This window comes from Eucyclogobius newberryi, unplaced genomic scaffold (genome assembly GCF_026437365.1).
Source record: "Eucyclogobius newberryi isolate DKJ021-1_F unplaced genomic scaffold, fEucNew1.0.hap1 SCAF_1, whole genome shotgun sequence".
NCBI lineage: Eukaryota > Metazoa > Chordata > Actinopteri > Gobiiformes > Gobiidae > Eucyclogobius > Eucyclogobius newberryi.
This window is the reverse complement of record NW_027315723.1, coordinates 687,550-709,565: the sequence shown is the minus strand read 5'-3', so window position 1 is coordinate 709,565 and position 22,016 is coordinate 687,550. Positions and strand designations below refer to the sequence as shown.

At 44.0% G+C, this 22,016-nt stretch overlaps 1 protein-coding gene across 1 annotated transcript in view; it reads right to left on the bottom strand.

The window, feature by feature from the left end:
- cfap61 (cilia and flagella associated protein 61) overlaps nucleotides 1-22,016 on the bottom strand; it is a 79,827-nt gene that overhangs the window by 25,540 nt on the left and 32,271 nt on the right. Inside the window, exons 12-13 of the mRNA XM_072449475.1 lie at nucleotides 2,947-3,024; nucleotides 1,419-1,628 (exon numbers count right to left, since the gene is read on the bottom strand). Of these exons, the coding sequence (XP_072305576.1) occupies nucleotides 1,419-1,628; nucleotides 2,947-3,024 (288 nt within the window). The remainder of the gene's footprint in view (nucleotides 1-1,418; nucleotides 1,629-2,946; nucleotides 3,025-22,016) is intronic.

The window sequence follows — 22,016 nt, the reverse complement described above, 5'->3', positions numbered from 1 at the left end:
GGGTACGCTCTCACCTTTGAGGCGGGGCTGTTCGGGGGGTACGCTCTCACCTGTGAGGCGGGGCTGTTCGGGGGGTACGCTCTCACCTGTGAGGCGGGGCTGTTCGGGGGGTACGCTCTCACCTGTGAGGCGGGGCTGTTCTGGGGGTACGCTCTCACCTTTGAGGCGGGGCTGTTCGGGGGGTACGCTCTCACCTGTGAGGCGGGGCTGTTCGGGGGGTACGCTCTCACCTTTGAGGCGGGGCTGTTCGGGGGGTACGCTCTCACCTTTGAGGCGGGGCTGTTCGGGGGGTACACTCTCACCTTTGAGGCGGGGCTGTTCGGGGGGTACGCTCTCACCTGTGAGGCGGGGCTGTTCGGGGGGTACGCTCTCACCTTTGAGGCGGGGCTGTTCGGGGGGTACGCTCTCACCTGTGAGGCGGGGCTGTTCGGGGGGTACGCTCTCACCTTTGAGGCGGGGCTGTTCGGGGGGTACGCTCTCACCTGTGAGGCGGGGCTGTTCGGGGGGTACGCTCTCACCTTTGAGGCGGGGCTGTTCGGGGGGTACGCTCTCACCTGTGAGGCGGGGCTGTTCGGGGGGTACGCTCTCACCTTTGAGGCGGGGCTGTTCGGGGGGTACGCTCTCACCTGTGAGGCGGGGCTGTTCGGGGGGTACGCTCTCACCTTTGAGGCGGGGCTGTTCGGGGGGTACGCTCTCACCTGTGAGGCGGGGCTGTTCGGGGGGTACGCTCTCACCTTTGAGGCGGGGCTGTTCGGGGGGTACGCTCTCACCTTTGAGGCGGGGCTGTTCGGGGGGTACGCTCTCACCTGTGAGGCGGGGCTGTTCGGGGGGTACGCTCTCACCTTTGAGGCGGGGCTGTTCGGGGGGTACGCTCTCACCTTTGAGGCGGGGCTGTTCGGGGGGTACGCTCTCACCTGTGAGGCGGGGCTGTTCGGGGGGTACGCTCTCACCTTTGAGGCGGGGCTGTTCGGGGGGTACGCTCTCACCTTTGAGGTGGGGCTGTTCGGGGGGTACGCTCTCACCTTTGAGGCGGGGCTGTTCGGGGGGTACGCTCTCACCTGTGAGGCGGGGCTGTTCGGGGGGTACGCTCTCACCTTTGAGGCGGGGCTGTTCGGGGGGTACGCTCTCACCTTTGAGGCGGGGCTGTTCGGGGGGTACGCTCTCACCTGTGAGGCGGGGCTGTTCGGGGGGTACGCTCTCACCTTTGAGGCGGGGCTGTTCGGGGGGTACGCTCTCACCTTTGAGGTGGGGCTGTTCGGGGGGTACGCTCTCACCTTTGAGGCGGGGCTGTTCGGGGGGTACGCTCTCACCTGTGAGGCGGGGCTGTTCGGGGGGTACGCTCTCACCTTTGAGGCGGGGCTGTTCGGGGGGTACGCTCTCACCTTTGAGGCGGGGCTGTTCGGGGGGTACGCTCTCACCTGTGAGGCGGGGCTGTTCGGGGGGTACACTCGCAGGTACAAGCAGGACTTGTGGCTCAGACGCAGCACTTCTCTGAACACGAGGCGGCTGCAGTGACGCACAAAGGAGAGCAGGACAAAATGGCGGAGCGTGGCGTGCTCCTGGTACGAGTGATGACTGAAGTATATGAAGTTCTCGATGTTGTAATGAGCCCTGAGGAACTCCACCTCCTGAAACACGACCACAGAATTATATACAAGTAATATATCATAATTATATATAAGTAATGTATCATAATTATATATAAGTAATGTATCATAATTATATATATAAGTAATATATTATAATTATATATAAGTAATGTATCATAATTATATATAAGTAATGTATCATAATTATATATATAAGTAATATATTATAATTATATATAAGTAATGTATCATAATTATATATAAGTAATGTATCATAATTATATATAAGTAATATATTATAATTATATATAAGTAATATATTATAATTATATATAAGTAATATATTGTAATTATATATATGTAATGTATCATAATTATATATAAGTAATATATTATAATTATATATAAGTAATGTATCATAATTATATATAAGTAATATATTATAATTATATATAAGTAATATATCATAATTATATATAAGTAATGTATCATAATTATATATAAGTAATATGTTATAATTATATATAAGTAATGTATCATAATTATATATAAGTAATATATTATAATTATATATAAGTAATATATTATAATTATATATAAGTAATGTATCATAATTATATATAAGTAATATATTATAATTATATATAAGTAATGTATCATAATTATATATAAGTAATATATTGTAATTATATATATGTAATGTATCATAATTATATATAAGTAATATATTATAATTATATATAAGTAATGTATCATAATTATATATAAGTAATATATTATAATTATATATAAGTAATATATCATAATTATATATAAGTAATGTATCATAATTATATATAAGTAATATGTTATAATTATATATAAGTAATGTATCATAATTATATATAAGTAATATATTATAATTATATATAAGTAATATATTATAATTATATATAAGTAATGTATCATAATTATGTATAAGTAATATATTATAATTATATATAAGTAATATATTATAATTATATATAAGTAATGTATCATAATTATGTATAAGTAATATATTATAATTATATATAAGTAATATATTATAATTATATATAAGTAATGTATCATAATTATATATAAGTAATATGTTATAATTATATATAAGTAATGTATTATAATTATATATAAGTAATAAATTATAATTATATATAAGTAATGTATCATAATTATATATAAGTAATATATTATAATTATATATAAGTAATATATTATAATTATATATAAGTAATGTATCATAATTATATATAAGTAATATATTATAATTATATATAAGTAATATATCATAATTATACAAAAGTAAATCATATTTTGGACGATGATGCGAGTGATTGACCTGCTCGTCTCTGATGACCACAGCCCCGACCAGATGAATCCCGACCACAGCCACGAAGCACTGGAGAGGAACTCTGTCCTGAAGGAAGGACCGGAGTTAGACCAGGTCTAAAGCAGGACTAAAGCAGGACTAAAGCAGGACTAAAGCAGGACTAAAGCAGGTCTAAAGCAGGACTAAAGCAGGACTAAAGCAGGACTAAACCAGGACTAAACCAGGACTAAAGCAGGACTAAACCAGGACTAAAGTAGGACTAAAGCAGGACTACAGCAGGACTAAACCAGGACTAAAGCAGGTCTAAAGCAGGACTAAAGCAGGACTAAAGCAGGACTAAAGCAGGACTAAACCAGGACTAAAGCAGGACTAAACCAGGACTAAACCAGGACTAAAGTAGGACTAAACCAGGACTAAAGCAGGACTAAAGCAGGACTAAACCAGGACTAAACCAGGACTAAAGCAGGACTAAAGCAGGACTAAACCAGGACTAAAGCAGGACTAAACCAGGACTAAACCAGGACTGAAGCAGGTCTAAAGCAGGACTAAAGCAGGACTAAAGCAGGACTAAAGCAGACTAAACCAGGACTAAACCAGGACTAAAGCAGGACTAAAGCAGGACTAAAGCAGGACTAAAGCAGGTCTAACGCAGGACTAAAGCAGGACTAAACCAGGACTAAAGCAGGACTAAAGCAGGACAAAAGCAGGACTAAACCAGGACTAAACCAGGACTAAAGCAGGACTAAAGCAGGACTAAACCAGGACTAAAGCAGGACTAAACCAGGACTAAAGCAGGACTAAAGCAGGACTAAAGCAGGACTAAAGCAGGACTAAAGCAGGACAAAAGCAGGACTAAACCAGGACTAAAGCAGGACTAAACCAGGACTAAAGCAGGACTAAAGCAGGACTAAAGCAGGACTAAACCAGGACTAAACCAGGACTAAAGCAGGACTAAAGCAGGTCTAAAGCAGGTCTAAAGCAGGACAAAAGCAGGACTAAACCAGGACTAAACCAGGACTAAAGCAGGACTAAACCAGGACTAAAGCAGGACTAAAGCAGGACTAAACCAGGACTAAAGCAGGTCTAAAGCAGGTCTAAAGCAGGACTAAACTGGATTAAAACAGGACTAAAGCAGGACTAAAGCAGGACTAAACTGGATTAAAACAGGACTAAAGCAGGACTAAAGCAGGACTAAACCAGGACTAAACCAGGACTAAAGCAGGACTAAAGCAGGACTAAACCAGGACTGAACCAGGACTAAACCAGGACTAAAGCAGGACTAAAGCAGGACTAAAGCAGGACTAAAGCAGGACTAAAGCAGGACTAAAGCAGGACTAAACCAGGACTAAAGCAGGACTAAACCAGGACTAAAGCAGGACTAAATATGGACTAAAGCGGGACTAAAGCAGGACTAAAGCAGATCTAAAGCAGGTCTAAAGTAGGACTAAACTGGATTAAAACAGGACTAAAGCAGGACTAAAGCAGGACTAAACTGGATTAAAACAGGACTAAAGCAGGACTAAAGCAGGTCTAAAGCAGGACTAAAGCAGGACTAAAGCAGGTCTAAAGCAGGACTAAAGCAGGACTAAAGCAGGACTAAAGCAGGACTAAAGCAGGTCTAGAGCAGGTCTAAAGCAGGACTAAAGCAGGACTAAACCAGGACTAAAGCAGGTCTAAAGCAGGACTAAAGCAGGTCTAAATCAGGACAAAAGCAGGACTAAAGCAGGACAAAAGCAGGTCTAAAGCAGGACTAAAGCAGGACTAAAGCAGGTCTAAATCAGGACAAAAGCAGGACTAAAGCAGGACTAAAGCAGGACTAAAGCAGGACTAAAGCAGGACTAAAGCAGGACTAAAGCAGGTCTAAATCAGGACAAAAGCAGGACTAAAGCAGGACAAAAGCAGGACTAAACCAGGACTAAACCAGGACTAAAGCAGGACTAAAGCAGGTCTAAAGCAGGACTAAAGCAGGACTAAAGCAGGACTAAAGCAGGACTAAAGCAGGACTAAACCAGGACTAAAGCAGGTCTAAAGCAGGTCTAAACTGGATTAAAACAGGACTAAAGCAGGTCTAAAGCAGGTCTAAACTGGATTAAAACAGGACTAAAGCAGGACTAAAGCAGGACTAAACTGGATTAAAACAGGACTAAAGCAGGTCTAAAGCAGGACTAAACTGGATTAAAACAGGACTAAAGCAGGACTAAAGCAGGACTAAACTGGATTAAAACAGGACTAAAGCAGGACTAAAGCAGGTCTAAAGCAGGACTAAACCAGGTCTAAAGCAGGACTAAAGCAGGACTAAAGCAGGACTAAACCAGGACTAAAGCAGGACTAAAGCAGGACTAAACTGGATTAAAACAGCACTAAAGCAGGACTAAAACAGGACTAAAGCAGGTGTAAAGCAGGTCTAAAGCAGGACTAAAGCAGGACTAAAGCAGGTCTAAAGCAGGACTAAACCAGGACTAAAGCAGGACTAAAGCAGGACTAAACCAGGACTAAAGCAGGACTAAACCAGGACTAAAGCAGGACTAAATATGGACTAAAGCAGGACTAAAGCAGGACTAAACCAGGACTAAACCAGGACTAAAGCAGGACTAAAGCAGGACTAAAGCAGGTCTAAAGCAGGACTAAAGCAGGACTAAAGCAGGACTAAAGCAGGACTAAACCAGAACTAAAGCAGGACTAAACCAGGACTAAAGCAGGACTAAAGCAGGACTAAACCAGGACTAAAGCAGGACTAAACCAGGACTAAAGCAGGACTAAAGCAGCTCTAAAGCAGGACTAAAGCAGGACTAAAGCAGGACTAAAGCAGGACTAAAGCAGGACTAAACCAGGACTAAAGCAGGACTAAAGCAGGACTAAACCAGGACTAAACCAGGACTAAAGCAGTACTAAACCAGGACTAAACCAGGACTAAAGCAGGACTAAACCAGGACTAAAGCAGGACTAAAGCAGGACAAAAGCAGGACTAAACCAGGACTAAAGCAGGACTAAAGCAGGACTAAACCAGGACTAAAGCAGGACTAAAGCAGGACTAAACCAGGACTAAAGCAGGACTAAAGCAGGACTAAAGCAGGACTAAACCAGGACTAAAGCAGGACAAAAGCAGGACTAAACAAGGACTAAAGCAGGTCTAAAGCAGGACTAAACCAGGACTAAAGCAGGACTAAAGCAGACTAAACCAGGACTAAACCAGGACTAAAGCAGGACTAAAGCAGGACTAAAGCAGGACTAAAGCAGGTCTAAAGCAGGACTAAAGCAGGACTAAAGCAGGACTAAACCAGGACTAAAGCAGGACTAAAGCAGGACTAAACCAGGACTAAAGCAGGACTAAACCAGGACAAAAGCAGGACTAAACCAGGACTAAACCAGGACTAAAGCAGGACTAAAGCAGGACTAAACCAGGACTAAAGCAGGACTAAACCAGGACTAAAGCAGGACTAAAGCAGGACTAAAGCAGGACTAAAGCAGGACTAAAGCAGGACTAAACCAGGACTGAAGCAGGTCTAAAGCAGGACTAAACCAGGACTAAAGCAGGACTAAAGCAGGACTAAAGCAGGACTAAACCAGGACTAAACCAGGACTAAACCAGGACTAAAGCAGGACTAAAGCAGGTCTAAAGCAGGTCTAAAGCAGGACTAAAGCAGGACTAAAGCAGGACTAAAGCAGGACTAAAGCAGGTCTAAAGCAGGACTAAAGCAGGACTAAACCAGGACTAAAGCAGGACTAAAGCAGGACTAAAGCAGGACTAAAGCAGGACTAAACCAGGACTAAAGCAGGTCTAAAGCAGGTCTAAAGCAGGACTAAACTGGATTAAAACAGGACTAAACCAGGACTAAAGCAGGACTAAAGCAGGACTAAACCAGGACTAAAGCAGGACTAAACCAGGACTAAAGCAGGACTAAAGCAGGACTAAAGCAGGACTAAAGCAGGACTAAAGCAGGACTAAAGCAGGACTAAACCAGGACTGAACCAGGACTAAACCAGGACTAAAGCAGGACTAAAGCAGGACTAAAGCAGGACTAAAGCAGGACTAAATCAGGTCTAAAGCAGGACTAAAGCAGGACTAAAGCAGGACTAAACCAGGACTAAAGCAGGACTAAACCAGGACTAAAGCAGGACTAAATATGGACTAAAGCGGGACTAAAGCAGGACTAAAGCAGATATAAAGCAGGTCTAAAGTAGGACTAAACTGGATTAAAACAGGACTAAAGCAGGACTAAAGCAGGACTAAACTGGATTAAAACAGGACTAAAGCAGGACTAAAGCAGGTCTAAAGCAGGTCTAAAGCAGGACTAAAGCAGGACTAAAGCAGGTCTAAAGCAGGACTAAAGCAGGACTAAAGCAGGTCTAGAGCAGGACTAAAGCAGGTCTAAAGCAGGACTAAAGCAGGACTAAAGCAGGACTAAAGCAGGACTAAAGCAGGTCTAAAGCAGGACTAAAGCAGGTCTAAATCAGGACAAAAGCAGGTCTAAAGCAGGACTAAACTGGATTAAAACAGGACTAAAGCAGGACTAAAGCAGGACTAAACTGGATTAAAACAGGACTAAAGCAGGACTAAAGCAGGACTAAAGCAGGACTAAAGCAGGTCTAAAGCAGGACTAAAGCAGGACTAAAGCAGGACTAAACCAGGACTAAAGCAGGACTAAACCAGGACTAAACCAGGACTAAAGCAGGACTAAAGCAGGACTAAACCAGGACTAAAGCAGGACTAAACCAGGACTAAACCAGGACTAAAGCAGGACTAAATCAGGTCTAAAGCAGGACTAAACCAGGACTAAAGCAGGACTAAACCAGGACTAAAGCAGGACTAAATATGGACTAAAGCGGGACTAAAGCGGGACTAAAGCAGGACTAAACCAGGACTAAACCAGGACTAAAGCAGGACTAAACCAGGACTAAAGCAGGACTAAACCAGGACTAAAGCAGGACTAAATATGGACTAAAGCGGGACTAAAGCAGGACTAAAGCAGGACTAAAGCAGGACTAAAGCAGGTCTAAAGTAGGACTAAACTGGATTAAAACAGGACTAAAGCAGGACTAAAGCAGGACTAAACTGGATTAAAACAGGACTAAAGCAGGACTAAAGCAGGACTAAAGCAGGTCTAAAGCAGGACTAAAGCAGGACTAAAGCAGGACTAAAGCAGGACTAAAGCAGGACTAAAGCAGGTCTAAAGCAGGACTAAAGCAGGACTAAAGCAGGTCTAAAGCAGGACTAAAGCAGGACTAAAGCAGGACTAAAGCAGGTCTAAAGCAGGTCTAAAGCAGGACCAAAGCAGGACCAAAGCAGGACTAAAGCAGGTCTAAAGCAGGACTAAAGCAGGACTAAAGCAGGACTAAACTGGATTAAAACAGGACTAAAGCAGGACTAAAGCAGGACTAAACTGGATTAAAACAGGACTAAAGCAGGACTAAAGCAGGACTAAAGCAGGTCTAAAGCAGGACTAAAGCAGGACTAAAGCAGGTCTAAAGCAGGACAAAAGCAGGACTAAAGCAGGTCTAAAGCAGGACTAAAGCAGGACTAAAGCAGGACTAAAGCAGGACTAAAGCAGGACTAAAGCAGGTCTAAAGCAGGACTAAAGCAGGACTAAAGCAGGACAAAGGCAGGACTAAAGCAGGACAAAAGCAGGTCTAAAGCAGGACTAAAGCAGGATTAAAGCAGGACTAAAGCAGGACAAAAGCAGGACTAAAGCAGGACTAAAGCAGGATTAAACCAGGACTAAAGCAGGATTAAAACAGGACTAAAGCAGGACTAAAGCAGGACTAAAGCAGGACTAAAACAGGACTAAAGCAGGACTAAAGCAGGACTAAAGCAGGATTAAACCAGGACTAAAGCAGGATTAAAACAGGACTAAAGCAGGACTAAAGCAGGACTAAAGCAGGTCTAAAGCAGGATTAAAGCAGGACTAAAGCAGGACTAAAGCAGGACTAATGCAGGACTAAAACAGGACTAAAGCAGGACTAAAGCGGGTCTAAAGCAGGTCTAAAGCAGGACTAAAGCAGGACTAAACCAGGACTAAAGCAGGTCTAAAGCAGGACTAAAGCAGGTCTAAAGCAAGACTAAAGCAGGACTAAAGCAGGACTAAAAAAAAGGACTAAAGCAGGATTAAAACAGGACTAAAGCAGGACTAAAGCAGGACTAAAGCAGGACTAAAGCAGGACTAAAGCAGGTCTAAAGCAGGACTAAAGCAGAACTAAAGCAGGACTAAAGCAGGACTAAACCAGGACTAAAGCAGGACTAAAGCAGGACTAAAGCAGGTCTAAAGCAGGACTAAAGCAGGACTAAAGCAGGACTAAAGCAGGACTAAACCAGGACTAAAGCAGGACTAAAGCAGGACTAAAGCAGGACTAAACCAGGACTAAAGCAGGACTAAAGCAGGACTAAAAAAAAGGACTAAAGCAGGATTAAAACAGGACTAAAGCAGGACTAAAGCAGGACTAAAGCAGGACTAAAGCAGGATTAAAACAGGACTAAAGCAGGACTAAAGCAGAACTAAAGCAGGACTAAAGCAGGACTAAAGCAGGACTAAACCAGGATTAAAACAGGTCTAAAGCAGGACTAAAGCAGGACTAAAGCAGGATTAAAACAGGACTAAAGCAGGACTAAAGCAGGACTAAACCAGGACTAAACCAGGTCTAAAGCAGGTCTAAAGCAGGACTAAAGCAGGACTAAAGCAGGACTAAAGCAGGACTAAAGCAGGACTAAAGCAGGACTAAACCAGGACTAAACCAGGTCTAAAGCAGGTCTAAAGCAGGACTAAAGCAGGACTAAACCAGGACTAAACCAGGTCTAAAGCAGGACTAAAGCAGGTCTAAGGCAGGACTAAAGCAGGACTAAAGCAGGACTAAAGCAGGACTAAACCAGGTCTAAGGCAGGACTAAAGCAGGACTAAAGCAGGACTAAACCAGGACTAAAGCAGGTCTAAAGCAGGTCTAAAGCAAGACTAAAGCAGGACTAAAGCAGGACTAAAGCAGGTCTAAAGCAGGACTAAACCAGGACTAAAGCAGGACTAAAGCAGGACTAAAGCAGGTCTAAAGCAGGACTAAAGCAGGACTAAAGCAGGTCTAAAGCAAGACTAAAGCAGGACTAAACCAGGACTAAAGCAGGACTAAAGCAGGACTTAACCAGGACTAAAGCAGGACTAAACCAGGACTAAACCAGGTCTAAAGCAGGACTAAAGCAGGACTAAAGCAGGACTAAAGCAGGACTAAAGCAGGATTAAAACAGGACTAAAGCAGGACTAAAGCAGAACTAAAGCAGGACTAAAGCAGGACTAAAGCAGGACTAAACCAGGATTAAAACAGGTCTAAAGCAGGACTAAAGCAGGTCTAAAGCAGGTCTAAAGCAGGACTAAACCAGGATTAAAACAGGTCTAAAGCAGGACTAAAGCAGGTCTAAAGCAGGTCTAAAGCAGGACTAAAGCAGGATTAAAACAGGACTAAAGCAGGACTAAAGCAGGACTAAAGCAGGACTAAACCAGGACTAAACCAGGTCTAAAGCAGGTCTAAAGCAGGACTAAAGCAGGACTAAAGCAGGACTAAAGCAGGACTAAAGCAGGACTAAAGCAGGACTAAACCAGGACTAAACCAGGTCTAAAGCAGGACTAAAGCAGGACTAAACCAGGACTAAACCAGGTCTAAAGCAGGACTAAAGCAGGTCTAAGGCAGGACTAAAGCAGGACTAAAGCAGGTCTAAAGCAGGACTAAAGCAGGACTAAAGCAGGACTAAACCAGGACTAAAGCAGGACTAAACCAGGTCTAAGGCAGGACTAAAGCAGGACTAAAGCAGGACTAAACCAGGACTAAAGCAGGTCTAAAGCAGGTCTAAAGCAAGACTAAAGCAGGACTAAAGCAGGACTAAAGCAGGACTAAAGCAGGTCTAAAGCAGGACTAAACCAGGACTAAAGCAGGACTAAAGCAGGACTAAAGCAGGTCTAAAGCAGGACTAAAGCAGGACTAAAGCAGGTCTAAAGCAAGACTAAAGCAGGACTAAACCAGGACTAAAGCAGGACTAAAGCAGGACTTAACCAGGACTAAAGCAGGACTAAACCAGGACTAAACCAGGTCTAAAGCAGGACTAAAGCAGGACTAAAGCAGGACTAAAGCAGGACTAAAGCAGGACTAAAGCAGGTCTAAAGCAGGTCTAAAGCAGGACTAAAGCAGGTCTAAAGCAGGTCTAAAGCAGGACTAAAGCAGGATTAAAACAGGACTAAAGCAGGTCTAAAGCAGGACTAAACCAGGACTAAAGCAGGACTAAACTGGACTAAAGCAGGACTAAATATGGACTAAAGCAGAACTAAAGCAGGTCTAAAGCAGGTCTAAAGCAGGACTAAAGCAGGACTAAAGCAGGACTAAACCAGGACTAAAGCAGGTCTAAAGCAGGACTAAAGCAGGACTAAATATGGACTAAAGCGGGTCTAAAGCAGGACTAAACCAGGACTAAAGCAGGACTAAATATGGACTAAAGCGGGTCTAAAGCAGGACTAAAGCAGGACTAAAGCAGGACTAAAGCAGGACTAAAGCAGGACTAAAGCAGGACTAAACCAGGACTAAAGCAGGTCTAAAGCAGGACTAAACTGGATTAAAACAGGACTAAAGCAGGTCTAAAGCAGGTCTAAAGCAGGTCTAAAGCAGGACTAAAGCAGGTCTAAAGCAGGTCTAAAGCAGGACTAAAGCAGGATTAAAACAGGACTAAAGCAGGTCTAAAGCAGGACTAAACCAGGACTAAAGCAGGACTAAACTGGACTAAAGCAGGACTAAATATGGACTAAAGCAGAACTAAAGCAGGTCTAAAGCAGGTCTAAAGCAGGACTAAAGCAGGACTAAAGCAGGACTAAACCAGGACTAAAGCAGGTCTAAAGCAGGACTAAAGCAGGACTAAATATGGACTAAAGCGGGTCTAAAGCAGGACTAAACCAGGACTAAAGCAGGACTAAATATGGACTAAAGCGGGTCTAAAGCAGGACTAAAGCAGGACTAAAGCAGGACTAAAGCAGGACTAAAGCAGGACTAAAGCAGGACTAAACCAGGACTAAAGCAGGACTAAACCAGGACTAAAGCAGGTCTAAAGCAGGACTAAAGCAGGACTAAAGCAGGACTAAACTGGATTAAAACAGGACTAAAGCAGGACTAAAGCAGGACTAAAGCAGGTCTAAAGCAGGACTAAAGCAGGACTAAAGCAGGTCTAAAGCAGGACTAAACCAGGACTAAAGCAGGACTAAACCAGGACTAAAGCAGGACTAAATATGGACTAAAGCGGGACTAAAGCAGGACTAAAGCAGGACTAAACCAGGACTAAACCAGGACTAAAGCAGGACTAAAGCAGGACTAAAGCAGGTCTAAAGCAGGACTAAAGCAGGACTAAAGCAGGACTAAAGCAGGACTAAACCAGGACTAAACCAGAACTAAAGCAGGACTAAACCAGGACTAAAGCAGGACTAAAGCAGGACTAAACCAGGACTAAAGCAGGACTAAACCAGGACTAAAGCAGGACTAAAGCAGGACTAAAGCAGGTCTAAAGCAGGACTAAAGCAGGACTAAAGCAGGACTAAAGCAGGACTAAAGCAGGTCTAAAGCAGGTCTAAAGCAGGTCTAAAGCAGGACTAAAGCAGGACTAAACCAGGACTAAAGCAGGACTAAAGCAGGACTAAACCAGGACTAAACCAGGACTAAAGCAGGACTAAACCAGGACTAAACCCGGACTAAAGCAGGACTAAACCAGGACTAAAGCAGGACTAAAGCAGGACAAAAGCAGGACTAAACCAGGACTAAAGCAGGACTAAAGCAGGACTAAAGCAGGACTAAAGCAGGACTAAACCAGGACTAAAGCAGGACTAAAGCAGGACTAAACCAGGACTAAAGCAGGACTAAAGCAGGACTAAAGCAGGACTAAAGCAGGACTAAAGCAGGACTAAACCAGGACTAAAGCAGGACTAAAGCAGGACTAAAGCAGGACTAAAGCAGGACTAAACCAGGACTAAAGCAGGACTAAACCAGGACTAAAGCAGGTCTAGAGCAGGTCTAAAGCAGGACTAAAGCAGGACTAAAGCAGGTCTAAAGCAGGACTAAAGCAGGACTAAAGCAGGACTAAAGCAGGACTAAAGCAGGACTAAAGCAGGACTAAAGCAGGACTAAAGCAGGACTAAAGCAGGTCTAAAGCAGGACTAAAGCAGGACTAAAGCAGGACTAAAGCAGGACTAAAGCAGGACTAAAGCAGGTCTAAAGCAGGACTAAAGCAGGACTAAAGCAGGACTAAAGCAGGTCTAAAGCAGGACTAAAGCAGGTCTAAAGCAGGACTAAAGCAGGACTAAAGCAGGACTAAAGCAGGTCTAAAGCAGGACTAAAGCAGGACTAAAGCAGGACTAAACCAGGACTAAAGCAGGACTAAACCAGGTCTAAAGCAGGTCTAAAGCAGGACTAAAGCAGGACTAAACCAGGACTAAACCAGGACTAAACCAGGACTAAACCAGGACTAAAGCAGGACTAAAGCAGGACTAAAGCAGGTCTAAAGCAGACTAAACCAGGACTAAACCAGGACTAAACCAGGACTAAAGCAGGACTAAATCAGGTCTAAAGCAGGACTAAAGCAGGACTAAAGCAGGACTAAAGCAGGACTAAACCAGGACTAAAGCAGGACTAAACCAGGACTAAAGCAGGACTAAATATGGACTAAAGCGGGTCTAAAGCAGGTCTAAAGCAGGACTAAAGCAGGACTAAAGCAGGACTAAAGCAGGACTAAAGCAGGTCTAAAGCAGGTCTAAAGCAGGACTAAAGCAGGACTAAAGCAGGACTAAACCAGGACTAAAGCAGGTCTAAAGCAGGACTAAAGCAGGACTAAAGCAGGTCTAAAGCAGGACTAAACTGGATTAAAACAGGACTAAAGCAGGACTAAAGCAGGACTAAAGCAGGACTAAAGCAGGACTAAAGCAGGACTAAAGCAGGTCTAAAGCAGGTCTAAAGCAGGACTAAACCAGGACTAAAGCAGGACTAAATATGGACTAAAGCAGGACTAAAGCAGGACTAAACCAGGACTAAAGCAGGACTAAATATGGACTAAAGCAGGACTAAAGCAGGACTAAACCAGGACTAAACCAGGACTAAAGCAGGACTAAACCAGGACTAAACTGGATTAAAACAGGACTAAAGCAGGACTAAAGCAGGTCTAAAGCAGGACTAAAGCAGGTCTAAAGCAGGACTAAAGCAGGACTAAAGCAGGACTAAACCAGGACTAAAGCAGGACTAAAGCAGGACTAAACTGGATTAAAACAGCACTAAAGCAGGACTAAAGCAGGACTAAAGCAGGTGTAAAGCAGGTCTAAACCAGGACTAAAGCAGGACTAAAGCAGGACTAAACCAGGACTAAAGCAGGACTAAAGCAGGACTAAACCAGGACTAAAGCAGGACTAAAGCAGGACTAAACTGGATTAAAACAGCACTAAAGCAGGACTAAAGCAGGACTAAAGCAGGTGTAAAGCAGGTCTAAACCAGGACTAAAGCAGGACTAAAGCAGGACTAAACCAGGACTAAAGCAGGACTAAAGCAGGTCTAAACCAGGTCTAAAGCAGGACTAAAGCAGGACTAAAGCAGGTGTAAAGCAGGTCTAAACCAGGACTAAAGCAGGACTAAAGCAGGACTAAACCAGGACTAAAGCAGCACTAAAGCAGGTCTAAACCAGGACTAAAGCAGGACTAAAGCAGGACTAAACCAGGACTAAAGCAGGACTAAAGCAGGACTAAACTGGATTAAAACAGGACTAAAGCAGGACTAAAGCAGGTCTAAAGCAGGACTAAAGCAGGTCTAAAGCAGGACTAAAGCAGGACTAAAGCAGGACTAAACCAGGACTAAAGCAGGACTAAAGCAGGACTAAACTGGATTAAAACAGCACTAAAGCAGGACTAAAGCAGGACTAAAGCAGGTGTAAAGCAGGTCTAAACCAGGACTAAAGCAGGACTAAAGCAGGACTAAACCAGGACTAAAGCAGGACTAAAGCAGGTCTAAACCAGGTCTAAAGCAGGACTAAAGCAGGACTAAAGCAGGACTAAATATGGACTAAAGCAGGACTAAAGCAGGACTAAACCAGGACTAAAGCAGGACTAAAGCAGGACTAAAGCAGGACTAAAGCAGGACTAAACCAGGACTAAACCAGGACTAAAGCAGGACTAAACCAGGACTAAAGCAGGACTAAACCAGGACTAAAGCAGGACTAAACCAGGACTAAAGCAGGACTAAAGCAGGACTAAACCAGGACTAAAGCAGGACTAAACCAGGACTAAAGCAGGACTAAAGCAGGACTAAAGCAGGACTAAACCAGGACTAAACCAGGACTAAAGCAGGACTAAACCAGGACTAAACCAGGACTAAAGCAGGACTAAACCAGGACTAAAGCAGGACTAAAGCAGGACAAAAGCAGGACTAAACCAGGACTAAAGCAGGACTAAAGCAGGACTAAACCAGGACTAAAGCAGGACTAAAGCAGGACTAAACCAGGACTAAAGCAGGACTAAAGCAGGACTAAAGCAGGACTAAAGCAGGACTAAACCAGGACTAAAGCAGGACTAAAGCAGGACAAAAGCAGGACTAAACCAGGACTAAAGCAGGTCTAAAGCAGGACTAAACCAGGACTAAAGCAGGACTAAAGCAGACTAAACCAGGACTAAACCAGGACTAAAGCAGGACTAAAGCAGGACTAAAGCAGGACTAAAGCAGGTCTAACGCAGGACTAAAGCAGGACTAAAGCAGGACTAAACCAGGACTAAAGCAGGACTAAAGCAGGACTAAACCAGGACTAAAGCAGGACTAAACCAGGACTAAAGCAGGACTAAAGCAGGACAAAAGCAGGACTAAACCAGGACTAAACCAGGACTAAAGCAGGACTAAAGCAGGACTAAAGCAGGACTAAAGCAGGACTAAAGCAGGACTAAACCAGGACTAAAGCAGGACTAAAGCAGGACAAAAGCAGGACTAAACCAGGACTGAAGCAGGTCTAAAGCAGGACTAAAGCAGGACTAAAGCAGGACTAAAGCAGACTAAAGCAGGTCTAAACCAGGTCTAAAGCAGGACTAAAGCAGGACTAAAGCAGGACTAAATATGGACTAAAGCAGGACTAAAGCAGGACTAAACCAGGACTAAACCAGGACTAAAGCAGGACTAAAGCAGGACTAAAGCAGGACTAAACCAGGACCAAAGCAGGACTAAACCAGGACTAAACCAGGACTAAAGCAGGACTAAACCAGGACTAAAGCAGGACTAAACCAGGACTAAAGCAGGACTAAACCAGGACTAAAGCAGGACTAAAGCAGGACTAAACCAGGACTAAAGCAGGACTAAACCAGGACTAAAGCAGGACTAAAGCAGGACTAAAGCAGGACTAAACCAGGACTAAACCAGGACTAAAGCAGGACTAAACCAGGACTAAACCAGGACTAAAGCAGGACTAAACCAGGACTAAAGCAGGACTAAAGCAGGACAAAAGCAGGACTAAACCAGGACTAAAGCAGGACTAAAGCAGGACTAAACCAGGACTAAAGCAGGACTAAAGCAGGACTAAACCAGGACTAAAGCAGGACTAAAGCAGGACTAAAGCAGGACTAAAGCAGGACTAAACCAGGACTAAAGCAGGACTAAAGCAGGACAAAAGCAGGACTAAACCAGGACTAAAGCAGGTCTAAAGCAGGACTAAACCAGGACTAAAGCAGGACTAAAGCAGACTAAACCAGGACTAAACCAGGACTAAAGCAGGACTAAAGCAGGACTAAAGCAGGACTAAAGCAGGTCTAACGCAGGACTAAAGCAGGACTAAAGCAGGACTAAACCAGGACTAAAGCAGGACTAAAGCAGGACTAAACCAGGACTAAAGCAGGACTAAACCAGGACTAAAGCAGGACTAAAGCAGGACAAAAGCAGGACTAAACCAGGACTAAACCAGGACTAAAGCAGGACTAAAGCAGGACTAAAGCAGGACTAAAGCAGGACTAAAGCAGGACTAAAGCAGGACTAAACCAGGACTAAAGCAGGACTAAAGCAGGACAAAAGCAGGACTAAACCAGGACTGAAGCAGGTCTAAAGCAGGACTAAAGCAGGACTAAAGCAGGACTAAAGCAGACTAAACCAGGACTAAACCAGGACTAAAGCAGGACTAAAGCAGGACTAAAGCAGGACTAAAGCAGGTCTAACGCAGGACTAAAGCAGGACTAAACCAGGACTAAAGCAGGACTAAAGCAGGACAAAAGCAGGACTAAACCAGGACTAAACCAGGACTAAAGCAGGACTAAAGCAGGACTAAACCAGGTCTAAAGCAGGACTAAAGCAGGACTAAAGCAGGACTAAACCAGGACTAAACCAGGACTAAAGCAGGACTAAAGCAGGTCTAAAGCAGGTCTAAAGCAGGTCTAAAGCAGGACTAAACCAGGACTAAAGCAGGACTAAAGCAGGACTAAACCAGGACTAAAGCAGGTCTAAAGCAGGTCTAAAGCAGGACTAAACTGGATTAAAACAGGACTAAAGCAGGACTAAAGCAGGACTAAACTGGATTAAAACAGGACTAAAGCAGGACTAAAGCAGGACTAAAGCAGGACTAAACCAGGACTAAACCAGGACTAAAGCAGGACTAAAGCAGGACTAAACCAGGACTGAACCAGGACTAAACCAGGACTAAAGCAGGACTAAAGCAGGACTAAAGCAGGACTAAAGCAGGACTAAAGCAGGACTAAAGCAGGACTAAAGCAGGACTAAAGCAGGACTAAAGCAGGACTAAAGCAGGACTAAACCAGGACTAAAGCAGGACTAAACCAGGACTAAAGCAGGACTAAATATGGACTAAAGCGGGACTAAAGCAGGACTAAAGCAGGTCTAAACTGGATTAAAACAGGACTAAAGCAGGACTAAAGCAGGACTAAACTGGATTAAAACAGGACTAAAGCAGGACTAAAGCAGGTCTAAAGCAGGACTAAAGCAGGACTAAAGCAGGTCTAAAGCAGGACTAAAGCAGGACTAAAGCAGGTCTAAAGCAGGACTAAAGCAGGACTAAAGGAGGACTAAAGCAGGACTAAAGCAGGTCTAGAGCAGGTCTAAAGCAGGACTAAAGCAGGACTAAAGCAGGTCTAAAGCAGGACTAAACCAGGTCTAAAGCAGGACTAAAGCAGGTCTAAATCAGGACAAAAGCAGGACTAAAGCAGGACAAAAGCAGGTCTAAAGCAGGACTAAAGCAGGTCTAAAGCAGGACTAAAGCAGGACTAAAGCATCACTAAAGCAGGACTAAAGCAGGTCTAAATCAGGACAAAAGCAGGACTAAAGCAGGACAAAAGCAGGTCTAGAGCAGGTCTAGAGCAGGACTAAAGCAGGACTAAAGCAGGACTAAAGCAGGACTAAAGCAGGTCTAAAGCAGGACTAAAGCAGGTCTAAATCAGGACAAAAGCAGGACTAAAGCAGGACAAAAGCAGGTCTAAAGCAGGACTAAAGCAGGTCTAAAGCAGGACTAAAGCAGGACTAAAGCAGGACTAAAGCAGGACTAAAGCAGGTCTAAAGCAGGACTAAAGCAGGACTAAAGCAGGTCTAAAGCAGGACTAAAGTAGGACTAAAGCAGGACTAAAGCAGGACTAAACCAGGACTAAAGCAGGACTAAAGCAGGACTAAACTGGATTAAAACAGCACTAAAGCAGGACTAAAGCAGGACTAAAGCAGGTGTAAAGCAGGTCTAAAGCAGGACTAAAGCAGGACTAAAGCAGGACTAAACCAGGACTAAAGCAGGACTAAAGCAGGACTAAACCAGGACTAAAGCAGGACTAAACCAGGACTAAAGCAGGACTAAATATGGACTAAAGCAGGACTAAAGCAGGACTAAACCAGGACTAAACCAGGACTAAAGCAGGACTAAACCAGGACTAAAGCAGGACTAAAGCAGGACTAAACCAGGACTAAAGCAGGACTAAACCAGGACTAAAGCAGGACTAAAGCAGGACTAAAGCAGGTCTAAAGCAGGACTAAAGCAGGACTAAAGCAGGACTAAAGCAGGACTAAAGCAGGACTAAACCAGGACTAAAGCAGGACTAAAGCAGGACTAAACCAGGACTAAACCAGGACTAAAGCAGGACTAAACCAGGACTAAACCAGGACTAAAGCAGGACTAAACCAGGACTAAAGCAGGACTAAAGCAGGACAAAAGCAGGACTAAACCAGGACTAAAGCAGGACTAAAGCAGGACTAAACCAGGACTAAAGCAGGACTAAAGCAGGACTAAACCAGGACTAAAGCAGGACTAAAGCAGGACTAAAGCAGGACTAAACCAGGACTAAAGCAGGACTAAAGCAGGACAAAAGCAGGACTAAACAAGGACTAAAGCAGGACTAAAGCAGGACTAAACCAGGACTAAAGCAGGACTAAAGCAGACTAAACCAGGACTAAACCAGGACTAAAGCAGGACTAAAGCAGGACTAAAGCAGGACTAAAGCAGGTCTAAAGCAGGACTAAAGCAGGACTAAAGCAGGACTAAACCAGGACTAAAGCAGGACTAAAGCAGGACTAAACCAGGACTAAAGCAGGACTAAACCAGGACTAAAGCAGGACTAAAGCAGGACAAAAGCAGGACTAAACCAGGACTAAACCAGGACTAAAGCAGGACTAAAGCAGGACTAAACCAGGACTAAAGGAGGACTAAACCAGGACTAAAGCAGGACTAAAGCAGGACTAAAGCAGGACTAAAGCAGGACTAAACCAGGACTAAAGCAGGACTAAAGCAGGACTAAAGCAGGACTAAACCAGGACTAAACCAGGACTAAACCAGGACTAAACCAGGACTAAAGCAGGACTAAAGCAGGACTAAACCAGGACTAAACCAGGACTAAACCAGGACTAAAGCAGGACTAAAGCAGGTCTAAAGCAGGTCTAAAGCAGGTCTAAAGCAGGTCTAAAGCAGGACTAAAGCAGGACTAAACCAGGACTAAACCAGGACTAAAGCAGGTCTAAAGCAGGACTAAACTGGATTGAAACAGGACTAAACCAGGACTAAAGCAGGACTAAAGCAGGACTAAAGCAGGACTAAAGCAGGACTAAAGCAGGACTAAAGCAGGACTAAACCAGGACTAAAGCAGGACTAAACCAGGACTAAAGCAGGACTAAAGCAGGACTAAAGCAGGACTAAAGCAGGACTGAACCAGGACTAAACCAGGACTAAAGCAGGACTAAAGCAGGACTAAAGCAGGACTAAAGCAGGACTAAATCAGGTCTAAAGCAGGACTAAAGCAGGACTAAAGCAGGACTAAACCAGGACTAAAGCAAGACTAAACCAGGACTAAAGCAGGACTAAATATAGACTAAAGCGGGACTAAAGCAGGACTAAAGCAGATCTAAAGCAGGTCTAAAGTAGGACTAAACTGGATTAAAACAGGACTAAAGCAGGACTAAAGCAGGACTAAACTGGATTAAAACAGGACTAAAGCAGGACTAAAGCAGGTCTAAAGCAGGACTAAAGCAGGACTAAAGCAGGTCTAAAGCAGGACTAAAGCAGGACTAAAGCAGGACTAAAGCAGGACTAAAGCAGGACTAAAGCAGGTCTAGAGCAGGTCTAAAGCAGGACTAAAGCAGGACTAAAGCAGGACTAAAGCAGGACTAAAGCAGGTCTAAAGCAGGACTAAAGCAGGACTAAAGCAGGTCTAAAGCAGGACTAAACTGGATTAAAACAGGACTAAAGCAGGACTAAAGCAGGACTAAACTGGATTAAAACAGGACTAAAGCAGGACTAAAGCAGGACTAAAGCAGGTCTAAAGCAGGACTAAAGCAGGTCTAAAGCAGGACTAAAGCAGGACTAAAGCAGGACTAAACCAGGTCTAAAGCAGGACAAAAGCAGGACTAAAGCAGGTCTAAAGCAGGACTAAAGCAGGACTAAAGCAGGACTAAAGCAGGACTAAAGCAGGACTAAAGCAGGTCTAAAGCAGGACTAAAGCAGGTCTAAAGCAGGACTAAAGCAGGTCTAAAGCAGGACAAAAGCAGGACTAAAGCAGGTCTAAAGCAGGACTAAAGCAGGACTAAAGCAGGACTAAAGCAGGACTAAAGCAGGTCTAAAGCAGGACTAAAGCAGGACTAAAGCAGGACTAAAGCAGGACCAAAGCAGGACTAAAGCAGGTCTAAAGCAGGACTAAAGCAGGACTAAAGCAGGTCTAAAGCAGGACTAAAGCAGGACCAAAGCAGGACTAAAGCAGGTCTAAAGCAGGACTAAAGCAGGACTAAAGCAGGACAAAGGCAGGACTAAAGCAGGACTAAAGCAGGACTAAAGCAGGACTAAAGCAGGACTAAAACAGGACTAAAGCAGGACTAAAGCGGGTCTAAAGCAGGTCTAAAGCAGGATTAAAGCAGGACTAAAGCAGGACTAAACCAGGACTAAAGCAGGTCTAAAGCAGGACTAAAGCAGGTCTAAAGCAAGACTAAAGCAGGACTAAAGCAGGACTAAAAAAAAGGACTAAAGCAGGATTAAAACAGGACTAAAGCAGGACTAAAGCAGGACTAAAGCAGGACTAAAGCAGGTCTAAAGCAGGTCTAAAGCAGGACTAAAGCAGGACTAAAGCAGGACTAAACCAGGACTAAAGCAGGACTAAAGCAGGACTAAAGCAGGTCTAAAGCAGGACTAAAGCAGGACTAAAGCAGGACTAAAGCAGGACTAAACCAGGACTAAAGCAGGACTAAACCAGGACTAAAGCAGGACTAAAGCAGGACTAAAGCAGGACTAAACCAGGACTAAAGCAGGACTAAAGCAGGACTAAAGCAGGTCTAAAGCAGGACTAAAGCAGGACTAAAGCAGGACTATAGCAGGACTAAACCAGGACTAAAGCAGGACTAAAGCAGGACTAAAGCAGGACTAAACCAGGACTAAAGCAGGACTAAAGCAGGACTAAAGCAGGACTAAAAAAAAGGACTAAAGCAGGATTAAAACAGGACTAAAGCAGGACTAAAGCAGGACTAAAGCAGGACTAAAGCAGGACTAAAGCAGGATTAAAACAGGACTAAAGCAGGACTAAAGCAGAACTAAAGCAGGACTAAAGCAGGACTAAAGCAGGACTAAACCAGGATTAAAACAGGACTAAAGCAGGACTAAA